The sequence below is a fragment of the Erinaceus europaeus genome, chromosome 13, assembly GCF_950295315.1.
Source record: "Erinaceus europaeus chromosome 13, mEriEur2.1, whole genome shotgun sequence".
Taxonomy (NCBI): Eukaryota; Metazoa; Chordata; class Mammalia; order Eulipotyphla; family Erinaceidae; genus Erinaceus; species Erinaceus europaeus.
In genome coordinates, this window is record NC_080174.1 from 47,353,615 (window position 1) to 47,366,999 (window position 13,385).

The window sequence follows — 13,385 nt, forward strand, 5'->3', positions numbered from 1 at the left end:
TGGGGAAGTAATTCAGTGATGGGGTGCATGTTTTGCATGTATAACGTTCTGGGCCCAACTCCCAACACATACACACACCTAAAAAAAGAAAGAGAAATAAAGAAAGGAAGGAAGGAAGGCAGATGAAGGAAGGAAGGAAGGAAGGGAGAGACAGAGAGAGAGAAAGAAAAAAGAAAGAAAGAAAGACAGAGAAAGAAAGAAAGAAAGAAAGAAAGAAAGAAAGAAAGAAAGAAAGAAAGAAAGAAAGAAAGAAAGGAGGAAGGGAGGGAGGAAGGAAGGAAAGAAGGGAGAGAAGGAGGAAGGAAGAGAAAAAAGGAATGAGGGTCGGGGGAGTCTGGGGAGTCCGGCGGTAGTGCAGTGGGTTAAGCGCACCTGGCGCAAAGCACAAGGACCCGCGCAAGGACCTGCGTAAGGATCCCGGTTCACCTACGGGGGGATGGGGTGGGGGCTCGCTTCACAAGTGGTGAAGCAGGTCTTAAGGTGTCTTTCTCTACCTTCTCTGTCTTTCCCTCCTCTCTGGATTTCTCTCTGTCCTATCCAATAACAATGACATCAATAACAACAATAGGGAGTCAGGCAGTAGCGCAGTGGTTAAGTGCACATGGCACGAAGTGCAAGGACCAGAGTAAAGACCCGGGTTTGAGCCCCTGGCTCCCCACCTTGGGGGGGGGGGTCGCTTCACAGGCGGTGAAGCAGGTCTACAGGTGTCTATCTTTCTCTCCCCTTCTCTGTCTTCCCCTCCTCTCTCCATTTCTCTCTGTCCTACCTAACAATGACAACAATAATAACTATAACAATAATAAAAAAACAAGGGCAACAAGAGGGAAAATAAATAAATAACAACAATAAAAACCGCAAAAAAAGGGGGGGAAAATGGCCTCCAGGAGCAGTGGATTCATAGTGCAGGCACCGAGGCCCAGCAATAACCCTGGAGACAAAAAAAAAAAAAAGAAAAAAGAAAAAGAAAAAAGAAGTAGCAGTTGTGTGATCCATATTGAAGCTGTCACCACCTGGCTTTCAGTGACACAAAGAAGGGAAGAGTTGAGTTAAGGTTTTACCAATGACTGCAGTCACCACTGTAACAAAATAATATTCCTAAGTGAAAAAACCTCCCACCATGGAATGTTCTGGTCATGATGTGATAGATTTAACCAAGCCTCTAAGACCAAGTGAACTGCTCTTCTGATCCACTTGAAAAGTGGAAGTCTCCCACACTTGGACAAAGAAGTGTATGTGTGTGTGTGTGGGGGGGGGGGGGATGGTTGGAGAAGCTGTCACCACTACATGGTATTGGGGACAGAAGGACACTGATGATAAATAATTTATAGTGCTACTTTGAGCCAGTGGTTGGTTGAAATACTTTACTTACATTAATCCTATACTTACTGCTTTCATTCTGCTATGTTAATCCTTGCAACAAATCTATGAGGTAAACTAAATACCCTGTTTCAAGATGAAGAAATATGTACAGAGAGATTAAGTAACATGTCCAAGGTCAGTAAGCAGTGGAGTTTTTGATATTGACTATATCTTTATTTTTAGCACTGCTCAGCTCTAGGTTATGGTGGTAAGGGGGATAGAATCTGGGATTTTGGAGCCTCGGGCATGAAAGTCTCTTTGCATAACTGTTATGCTATTTACCTCTGAGTGGAGCTGGTTTTGGAACCTAGCCCATCTCCTGGCTGCGGGTATTCTAAAATGTCTCACTGTCATAACAAATAATCAAAGTAAAGTTTTGTACAAGTTTTGACCTAGTACCTTTCACTAATGTGTACTGTTTCCTCTGCTGATTCATAAAAGCATCTCTGATGTTTACCTGCCTCGTATTAATGCCCGGATCAATTTCTCCACTCTCTATTCTGTTTTTTTGTTCAATGTATCTGTTCCTGACTGATATGTTACTGTCTTAACTCCATAGCTTTAAAGTGTAACATCTTGATGTGGTGGAGTGAGGCAAATCCCGCCTCATCTTGGTGCCTCTTTTCATAATTGTGTATATATTCTTCCACATGAACTCTTTTTTCAAGTTCCCTGACAATTCTATTGGGTTTATATTAAAGTTTCATTGAGCTTACAGATTAGAGGTATTAAATATTTATAGTAATGAGTCTTGTTATCCATAAGCATGCTACATTTCTTTCTATTCATTCAAGCCTTCATTTCACTTTGTAATTTTTTCTCTATTAAAGTCTCGTACATGTTTAGTAAATTATTCTGAACAGAAGATAACAGCCTATTAGAGCAATAGTTTGCAGGTGGAAGGCCCCAGAAGCCACAGTTTAGTCCCCAGCACCACCTATCCCAGAACAAAGCAGTGCTTTATTGTTGGTCTCTCTCTCCTCACCTCCTCTCTTGCTCTCTCTTTGATAGTAGATAAATAAATAAATAAATAAATAAATATTAAAAATAAAACAGTCATTAGAAATCAAAATAAATCATCCTATACTTAACAAATGTATCATATTTTCTTATAACCTCTCCAGTTGGTTTTCAAATGTAATGGCATACAGTTATTCACACTATTGTCATGATTCATGATTTAAATAGCTCTGCTGACTCAGAGTGATAATCCCTTTTCATTGCTAATATATATTCCATTCTTAATACTACTTATTTTTTAATGTTTTTTCTTTTTAAAAAATGTTTATTTATTCCCTTTTGTTGCCTTTTTTGTTGTTGTTGTAGTTGTTATTGTTGTTGATGTCATTGTTGTTGGGTAGGACAGAGAGAAATGGAGAGAAGAGGGGGAGACAGAGACAGGGAGAGAAAGACAGACACCTGTAGACCTGCTTCACCACCTGCAGGTGGGGAGCTGGGGTTGGGGGTTGGGGAGGGGCTCAAACTGGGTCCTTGTGCTTTGTGCCACCTGCACTTAGCCCGCTGCACCACGGCCCGGCCCCTAATATTACTTATTTTACATTGTTCTCTCTCGCTTTCTTGAGCAATTTTTCTGTTTTTTTTCAATAATTAGACCTTTGTTTTATCTGTTTTTTATTTTGTTATCACTGTATTTCCCATTTAATCATCTTCTCTGTTTTCATTACTTGAATTCTTTATTCCTTTCATCTGCTCTTGTCTGAATTCTTTCTTAAGTTGAGTCCTAAACCTATTTTTCTCAGTCTTTTTCACTTATGTCTATGGCCATACCACCCATAAGGCACCCAATCTCATTTAAAGTCTTTTCCATTTATAATTCATTCATTTAGGGCTATACATTTTTTCTCTAAGTATTTCCTTGGCTTTGCCTACAAGCCTTGGTAGGTGATGGTGATGCTTCTATGATCATCCAGCTGTGAATATTTTATGATTCCCATTATGATTTACTCTTTAATTCATGAATAATTTAAAAGTTTATGTACATCTTTCAAATAAATGAAGAAGTTGTATTATCTATTATTATTAACAATAAATATAGCTTTACTATACTGTGAGAAGATAATCTATATAATGCTGATCTTTTTTGAAAACTAAGGTTTCCTTTGTGATGCGATCTATTGTCATATATTGCTGATATTTATTGTGCACTTGAAGTAATATAAATTCTCAGCTTAAAGTCACAAGCTTTTCTTGCTTTCTAGTCAACTCAAGCTTTTAAGTCAGATCTTCTAAATCCATAATAATATACTCAAATCTATAGAAACTCAGATCTATAGAAATCAGTGTTTGGTACAGAAAGCAGAAAGTATTCCAGGTATTTTAAGCAGAATGGGGCAGTGAGTGTTGACAAAGTCTGGTAAGGCCTGGAGGAGTGCCCTCTCAGCTGCTTTCTGGGATGCCATCACTAAAACTATGCTTCCAAACACACCACAGTGGTAATAAGACCATTTCACACAGGCTCTGCCGTTGCTGCCATGACACTCGCAAAACTGGAGGCCAGACATTGATGCAGAAAGACTAAGTGGCCATACAAATGTGCTTGTAAGCTGCAGCACCCAAAGAAAAGGGCAATGATTTCTGCCTCTTCATGATCTTACACAGTAGCAATGAGTGGTGGAAACTAATCCACACCTGGAACATGGTTGTCAGGAAATCATTTTCAGCTTGCCACCCCCTGCAGTATAGGAAGGCACAGCGAGACGTGGGAGCTGATGCTGAGTGAGTCAGTCCACATTATCATCCACAATATTACGTTTCATCCAGAGGATCTGTCGATTTCCGAGAGGTGTGCTTTCCAATCTTACACCATCACTGTGGAATTGTCAATGTGTTCCTTCACTGCAGTTAAGCTCCTGCTTTATGTATCCCAAATAGTTTTTTTTTTTTTTTCATCTTACTTGACAGGACAGGGAGGTATTCAAAGGAGAAGTGAGATAGAGAAGGAGAGAGAAAAACAGATACCTGCAGATCTGTGTCACCATTTGTGAAGCATCCCCTGCTGCAGGTGGAGAGCAGGGGCTTGAACGCAGGTCCTGGCACAGGTCCTTGTGCTTAATTCTATGTGCACTTAACTGGCTGCACCAACTTCTGGCCCCTCAAACAGTTTTTAAGATGCATGCACATTCATAAGTTTTTATTTCTCTTAGTTTGGGTTTTTGCTGTTGTTTTAAAATCTTTTTATTTATTTTTTATTGACAGAGGGGAAAAAGACAGAGAGACACCTGCAGCCCTGCTTCACTACTTGTCAAGCTTTCCCCCTGAAGGCAGGGACCAGGGACTTTTGTGCACTGTAATGCATGCGCTTACCAGGCGCGCCACCGCCTAGCCCCCACATCCATAAGTTTTTACATCTTTCTGGTGGATTATAAGTCTTATCAGTGCCAGATGTTCCTCTTTATTCCTGTTTGTGTTGTTTTGCCTTAACTTCATATTTATTTTTAATATTTTATTTATTTATTAATGAGAGGGGTAAGGAGAGAAAGAGAGAGGAAGAACCAGATATCACTCTGGTACATGTGCTGCTGGGGACCAAACGCAGGACCTCATGTTTGGGAGTTCAATGTTTTATCCCTGCTCCATCTCCTGGGCCACATAAATTCATATTTATTTTTTATTAATGATTAATAATAATCGAGGGGGGTCAGGCAGTAGCACAGCAGGCTAAGCGCACATGGTGCAAAGCACAAGGACCTGCATAAGGATCCTAGTTCAAGCCCCGGATTCCCACCTGCAGGGGAGTCACTTCACAAGCAGGTCTTCACGTGTCTATCTTCCTCTCCCCCTCTCTGTCTCCCCTCCTCTCTCGATTTCTCTCTGTCCTATCCAACAACAACAACATCAATGGCAACAATAACAACAACAACAAGGGCAACAAAATGTGAAAAAATGGGCTTCAGATCAGTGGATTCATAGTGAAGGCACCAAGCCCCAGCAATAACCCTAGAGGCAAATAAATAAAAAAATAAATAAATAAATAAATAATGATTGACAAGATTGTGGGATAAAAGGGGTACAATTCCATACAATTCCCACCGCCAGAGTTCCATATCCCTTCCCCTCCACTGGAAGGGTCCCCATTCTTTAATCCTCTGGACATATGAACCAGAGATCTTTATAGGGTGCAGAAGCTGGAAGTTGCTTCTCTGTGGGACATAGGCATAGGCAGGTCAATCCATAACCCCCAGCCTGTTTCTATCTTTCCCTAGAGGGGCAGGGCTCTGGGGAAGTGGGGTTCAGGACATATTTGTGAGCTCATCGGCCCCGGGAATTCACGATGGTGTGATGGTAACATCTGCAACTTGATAGCTTTAAATTGTCTTTGCCTCTGCTCAGGTAATTTCATGTTTTGAAGATTAGTATTAGTCCACTGCTTTCCTTTAGCCAGTATTTGCCTAGTATAATTTTTACTTCTTTCTACTTTCAACTTTTATGTGTAACTTTGTTTTACACTACACCTCTTATCAATGGTGTGTAACTGTACTTCAGAAACCCAATCAGAGCATCTTTGCCTTTCATCAATGTATTTAAGCTAATCATATTGTTGTGACTACTAGTATATCTGGTCCTATTTGTACTGCTTCTTTTTACTCTTTTTTGGTCATCATCAGGGTCTCACCACTCCAGGCCAACTTTTTCAGAATAAAAGAGGTAGAAACAGAAAAGGAGAGGTACCACAACACCAAATCTTGCCCTGTAACTAGGACTCCCATGCATTGTGCTAGAGGATCAAACTTGGGTCACACACATGGCAAAGCAGGCACCCTACCAAGTGGGCTAACGGACCTCATTAATCCTTCTAGTGTTGTTTTAAAAACAAACAAACAGAATGCTCCAAGTCTTTGTCAGAGAAATGCAAATCAAGACAACAATGAGATATCACTTCACTCCTGTGAGAATGTCATACATCAGAAAAGGAAACAGCAGCAAATGCTGGAGAGGGTGTGGGGTCCAAGGAACCCTCCTGCACTGCTGGTGGGAATGTCAATTGGTCCAACCTCTGTGGAGAACAGTCTGGAGAACTCTCAGAAGGCTAGAAATGAACCTACCCTATGATCCTGTAATTCCTCTCCTGGGGATATATCCTAAGAAACCCAACACACCCATCCAAAAAGATCTGTGTACCATATGTTCTTAGCAGCACAATTTCTAATAGCCAAAACCTGGAAGCAACTCAGGTGTCCAACAACAGATGAGTGGCTGAGCAAGCTGTGGTCTATATACACAATGGAATACTATTCAGCTATAAAAAATGGTGACTTCACTGTTTTTAGCCGATGTTGGATGGACCTTGAAAAATTCATGTTGAGTGAAATAAGTCAGAAACAGAAGGATGAATATGGGATGACCTCACTCTCAGGCAGAAGTTGAAAAACAAAACCAGAAGAGAAAACACAAGTAGAACCTGAACTGGAATTGGTTTATTGCACCAAAGTAAAAGACTCTTGGGTGGGTGGGTGGGGGAGTACAGGTCCAAGAAGGATGACAGAGGACCTAGTGGGAGTTGTATTGTTAGAAAAATGGGAAATGTTATGCATGTACAAACTATTGTATTTACTGTTGAACATAAAACATTAACTCCCCAATAAAGAAATTAAAAAACAAACAGGGGGCCTGGTGGTAGTGCACCCAGTTAAGCTCATATAATACTAAGCACAAGGACCCACACAAGGATCTGGGTTCAAGCCCCCACTCCCACCTGCAGGGGGGACTTCACAAGTGATGAAGCAGGTCTGCAGGAATCTAACTTTCGCTCTCCCTTTCTTTTTTCTTTCTTTCTTTTTTTTTAAGTGGGATCTTGATTTAATATAATTGATTATGGGACACCTCTGAGGCTCTCAGTAGTACAGGGCCTGCCACTTGTCCAGGGGGCCACGGTTGGGGATGTATTTGACTCCACAGCTGTCTGGAATAAGGTGCTTTTCAGCCACCATGTCTTCAGATTCAACTGCGTTAAACTTGATGAAGCCCCACTTCTTGGAAATGTGGATCTTCTGGCACCCAAGGAATTTGAACTTGGCCCTGCACAGGGCCTCGGTCACATGCTCTTTGTTCTGCAGCTTGGTGCAGATGAACATGATGACCTGGCCAATGTGAACTCTGGCCACGGTGCCCTGGGGCTTCCCAAAAGCACTTCACATCCCTGTCTGGAGCCTAAGGTTAGGGGCAGAAGGAGGTCAGGCATAAGATGAACAGAGTAGGAAGGGTTGTCTCCAGGGTCCCTTAGGGCAGCCTATACAAGCAACAGGCTGCATACACTACCCAGGAGGCTGCTGTTTGCACCGGGAGCCATGGGGAGGGCAGCACAGTCACCTTAATTGGCTGCAGAGCTCTCTCCCTTTCTATCTCCCCCTCCCCTCTCAGTTTCTCACTGTCCTATTGAAAAAAATGGGGTGGGGGGGGATTGCCACCCAAAGCAGTGGATTCATAGTGCCAGCCCCAAACCCCAGCAATAACCCTGGAGATAAAAAACAAACAAACAAAACCTTATTTTTGTGTAAAGGAGAAACCAGAGCACCACTCTTACATTTATGATGCTCTATTTGTTTTTGTCTTTTTGTCATTCTGCTGTGCAGAAGATTCAACCAGGACCTCACACATGCCTGGAACCACCACTCCGGCCTCTACCGCTGTTCTCTAGTCCTTTTTATCACACAGTGGTACAATATAGGAGCACCTAGGCCAGGAGCTAGTCAAGATTTTATGGTGGTTCTCTCCGCCCCCGCTCTCTCCTGTTCCAAAGAGTCTTAGGATCTGGCCTAGTCTGGGCTGAATACTAGAAAGTCTCAACGGAGTGGCAGCACTTGACTAAGGTGGGGCAGAACTCTCTGAGTCTGAGGGAGGAAGGGACTGAGGAGACTGAGGTGTGGGGTCCAGATGAAGAGAAGCAAAGTAACTCCCACTGAGAACCTGGGAGCCAAGAACACTAGTAAAAGAGGCTGAAGTACTGCAGGCCTGGTAGGGAAAGTGCCATTGATTAGGGGCTGGGAAGCTAGGCCTCCCTGGCTGGGCACCAACTAAGAGAGTAGATGCAGAGTCCTAAAGCAAAAGGTTTTTTATCTTGGCACCCTGACTGGGTGGAGTCAATGCTATTCTAGCCTCTAGCCTGCCCTACCTGCTCTGCCTCCTGCATCCCCATCTCAGTGTGTTGGGATCTATCCACTGAGTCCTGCTGCCTTAAGAGTGGGAAGCCTGGCCTCAGCCTCTCAGCAGCCATCAACTCTGTTGGCTCCATCTCTCTCTGTGCTTGTCCAGGTGGTTTTCAGGACCAGGGTCTTTCTGGGAATATCAGACAACTCCCACCTGGTGGGCTTTCCATCAGTCATTGTACAGGGACTCTGGCTACAACACTGGAGTCCACTGTGGGTCCCACAGGGGAGAAGCTCTCTGACCCACCTTCCTGAGAGGGAGTGATTTTTGTAAATTGGTTTCTTCAGGTGCTGGGAGGGTAAGAAGAGGACAAAAGTTTGTCCTCTGTAGATGACTTTGTGCACAACCATCAACCCAACTGTCCAAGTATGGAGTCAAGAGAGCTGACCAGGCCCGCAATGAGCAGTCAGGAGGTGGGCAGATGAGGGGGGACAGAGAGTCACTGGGGGCTAAACATTCCCAGAGACACTCTCTTCATTGTCAGTCTCATGCCCAGCTTGGCTTCTGCCAATCAGAAATGGGCATGTCTTTATGTCAAAAAAAAAACTTTAAAATGTCACTAAGTCATGGACTTAGCCTCATGTATGTGTGACATCACCGAGTGGTCACTCTGACCCAGTTTCTTCATGTTTTCAATCTGTGGGAGAAGAGCAGGAAGGGAGAGGGAGAGACACCTCAGCGCAGCTCCACCACCAGTGGAGTTCCTCCCACCCCCAATCTGTGCCATCCATGGGATGCCACTGGGATTCTAAGCTAAGGCCTCAGGCATGTGAAGGCAGGCACTCTACTGCATGAGCTGGCTCCTGGCCCCCAGCAGCGGACACTTCCGAGTACACTGCATACCCAGAGCCCCAGCAGCCTTCAGCAAAAGGTCACCATCATTGCTTACGTTGCCACCAAGCAAGTCCTGGACATGTCATGCTCAGTCTGCCTCCCAAACCCCCTGATTGGCTGGAAGACAAGTTCCAGGATATGCATATCCCATGAACAAGAAAATCAGAGACACTCTCCAGGCTGCAGGCAGAAGCATGCAGCTCTGTGTTCCAAAGCTTGGTCTCCACCTAAAGAAAAATAACACAGCACCTTGGGACCATTGGCAGTCCCTGAAGAGACTGCCAGGTGCCGCTGTCTCTCCTGCCTCAGCCTCTGGGGCTTTCTCTAAACCCTGTAGTCCTTATCCTCATCCTCCTCCCCCTCCTCTTTCTCTTCCTCCTTCTCGTCCTCCTCCCCTCCTCTTCCTTCTTCTTTTTATCACTACCAGGGTTATTGCTGGAGGCTCAGTGCAAACATTATGAATCCACCATACGCGGTGGCCATTTTTTTTCCTTTTTCTATTTTTCTTTTTCTTTTATTGGCTAGGACAGAAAGAAATTGAGAGGGAAGGAGATAGGGGGAGAGATACCCTCACACCTCTCCACAGCTCATCCCCAGGTGATGATCAGGGACTTGAACATAGGTCCTTGCTCTTGATAACGTGTACTCAACTGGGTGTGCTACCACCCAGCCCCAACCCTACTGTTCTTTTGCCCTCAAGATCATGGCTGCTGCCTTGGGTCAGGTTTGCTGTACCCTGCGGGGCCACTGGCAAAGCTCTCCCAAAACACTGCTGAACCTAGCTGCACCTACAAGTCCCAAGCTGCCAGTGAAGTGACTGCATTTTCTGTGCCTCTTAACCTCTAGCAGCTGGGATAATGGCCAAGCGTCCCAGTGTACTTGGCTCCCTCTCTGCAGGCACAGCCAGGAGTAAAACCTTAGCTGTGGCTGCTGTGGGAGTCTCTGCTGGTGTTTACAAAAGCTGACCTTTTCCAACACTGCTGGGCCCTGACCCAGGTTACTAATGGACACACTTCAGATCAATACTACTGACCTCGATCAGTTGGCTGAGATCATGTTTGTCTTCTCCACTCCTCCCCCCCCCCCCCCGCCACACCAGACCCTTAACGAAGGAGGTACCTAAGAAGACCCCACACTTAAGCAGTGAGGTATTGTGCACTCCGCTTGAGGGTAGCATAGCATAAACAGCAAAATAATTTGTTTGGAATTCCATGTGGAATATTTGTCTCTTCTCAATCATTTATTTATATCATTTCCTTAATAATTTATTTATACTGGTACAGACACGTAGATATTTATTTTATACTTTGGGTTGTAACTCAATACTTTATTTTGTTGCTCAAATTGTCCCAGCTTTATCCATTGGGAGCCCTTTTAGCTCGTGCCTATGTCTCTTTGACATTTTGGCATATTCCCATAATCATGTTTGTGTGTTTGTGGAGGGTGGGAATATGTTTTACCTCCTGGGAGACTTGTGACCCTGTTGATGCCCCATGTCAGATGTAGTTGAGATTCATTCACACTGCCCCCCTTTCAGCCCTGCCACCTGGTACCAGGCTCTGAACCCTGCACCTCGGATCACGGAAGACCTCAGAGGCACTGGACACACTGAACTTTAGACCCAGCCCTTCCCTCCCTCCTCAGCCACTTCCTGCAGAAACAATGCCCTTTCCCCTGGCTGAGTCTGTCTGCCAGTTCCAGTGCCAGTGAAACTTCGTAACCTTAGTGACATAATTGTTATCCTCAGTGTGTGTCAATGAACTTACTTGAAGGATAAGGCAAAACAAAAACAAGCCTGCCTCTCAATTATCTTTGAAACCTATCTTATCGTCTTCATTCCTGAACTTCGTATAGATATCCCTTTGCCCGAGATTGCTCCAGTACACATCATCCCATCAGGCCCACATAGCACTGAGTCTCTGGCTAATGCCAGACAAACTCAATCTTGGTAACTTGGGCCCAGCCACCTGATATTTCAAAGTTCAGTTTTCTCATCTGTAGAAGTGGGGGAGAAGCAGGGGGCGGAGGATAATAGCCTCCAATGAGCTACCATTGACTGAGCACCTGCTATGTGTACTTGGTGTTTTCTTAGCAAAAGCACCTAATAGGATACCTAGAGCACAGTAGGGCCTCAACAAATGCAAGATATTATTTCTACTAGTGTAAAAAACAACTGTCTCTCCCTCCCCAATCTCTCCCTCAACTACACCCTCTACTCTACAGTGCATACACGATTCGTCCACTCACAATCCCTTTAGAATCTGGAATTCACAAACCCCTTGGGATTTCAGATCTTTCAGAATCTTGCCCTGTTCTCTGCCCTTGGCCTCATCATCCTTCTCAACCCCAAATCCCACCAGACCAGCCCCTGTGCCCCGAACAGCCCTGCACTTTGTGCCTCTTTGCCTTTCTTGGCCTGTGTGGTTCTCCCTGCCCGCTTGTCCAACTTTTCTCCACCTGGGGATTTACAGGTCCAGGTTTGTGTTGTCAATGACAGAAATCAACCAGTCAAGCTCCTACCTGCCTCACAGCACCTCTCTAGCATTGTGATCCTTTGCTGACACATCGATTCCCACCTCCTCACAGGCCGAGTCCCCCAGTGGTCAGGGTCATGTTTTACTAAGATGGTAAGGAGGAAAGGGCATGGACTGGGAGTTCCGCAGACCTGGGTTTGTTCTGTGTTTGGCTCCTCACTCTGCAGTTTATCAAAGTGCATCCTCAAGCAAATTTCCTAACCTCTTTGAGCCTCGTGTTCCTTATTTATAAAATGATGACTATAACAGTAGTTATTCCATAGGAACGTTGTAAAGATTTACACAGATAATCCATGGGAAGCACTTTGCATAATGCCCGGCACACAGAAAGTGCTTAATAAATGGTATCTCTCTTGCTTCTTATTAATATCAGGCAGCCAGGAGTTGCCTGTTCTGCTAGGCTCCATGTATTGATGGATTCAAAGCTAAAAATAGAGATATAGCCTGGGGAGTAGGTCTTTCCAAAGCTGGGAATAGATGCCCTTCTCTCTCCAGGGACCTCTCAGAGAAATACAAGTCTTGGTGCCCCAAGCCTTTCTCCCATTGATTTCTAGGGTGGGCTTGCAGAAGCAGGACCAACCTGGGCTGATTAGCCCTCCTAGGAGCCGCCTCTGTAGTCAGGCACGCTGGTTTCCAGCCCCAGCTTGCCATTCACTGGCTATGTGACCTTGCACAAGCAATTTGCCCTCTCTTATTGCTTTCTAGCCTGGGAAACTGACACTAGTAGTAACATAGCTTGCAATAACAAACAGCTTACATGCACAGAGGCCTTAAGACTGATGACATACTCTGGGATCTGGGCAGTGGAATGCCGTCTATAAGCCTCAGTCTCCATATCTTTGAACTAGGCACAGTAGCCCTGACCTTACAAGGCTGTTGTGTGAGTCTGGAAAAAGCATGGAGAATTATCATTGACAGCAGGAACCCCTGATAGGAGTCTGAGTTATTTATGACTCTTCTTTCCATCTGAAAATATGGAGGAAGAGGCAGAAATTTATTTTAACTGTGTGTAGCTATTGATCCACCAGCCTTGGAAAATGCAAAGAGATACATCCAACAAGAAAACACCTTTAGTCTCGAGCTGCTAACAAGCTGGCCCCACTAGTGGGTAAAACACCTGTGTGCAATCGACTTTCCCTGCCATCAGTTCAGTGCTCATGGTGAGTTGTTTTGTCTCTCAGGACAAGACCAACTTTAATTAAAGCAGCTCCTGAATTGTGGGCAGACACCCCTGTTTTCTTTTCTGCAGTGAGACTCAACAGAGAAGTCAGACAGGTGCACTGAGCCTGTCTCCATCACGGAGATGTGTAGGACCCGTATGTCCCACAAGCTCAAGGTCACATACTCTAGATTGTCTCTCCCCACCCTCTCATCCTGGGACTGGTTCAGACTCTAGCCCTTCACTTATTTCTGACTGTGAGGCAGATGCAAAAACTGCATAGCAGTAGCATTAATAAAAATGCATGATCCCATCACACTGCAGTCCTCAAGGGG

The 13,385-nt window shown here is 44.6% G+C and overlaps 1 protein-coding gene and 1 pseudogene across 1 annotated transcript; both read right to left on the bottom strand.

Annotated features, from left to right (window-relative positions):
• Positions 1-7,099: 7,099 nt before the first annotated feature.
• LOC107523138 (large ribosomal subunit protein uL16-like) lies at positions 7,100-7,611 on the bottom strand. The gene has a single exon (XM_016192958.2). The coding sequence runs from the start codon at positions 7,449-7,451 to the stop codon at positions 7,212-7,214; it is 240 nt and encodes a 79-aa protein (XP_016048444.1). The 5' UTR covers positions 7,452-7,611; the 3' UTR covers positions 7,100-7,211.
• LOC132532541 (small nucleolar RNA SNORA70) lies at positions 7,579-7,701 on the bottom strand (annotated as a pseudogene).
• Between the last annotated feature and the right edge of the window lie 5,684 nt (positions 7,702-13,385).

Excerpts from the sequence above, each read along its gene's own strand:
- LOC107523138 (XM_016192958.2), bottom strand. The coding sequence starts at position 7,451 with ATGTTCATCTGCACCAAGCTGCAGAACAAAGAGCATGTGACCGAGGCC.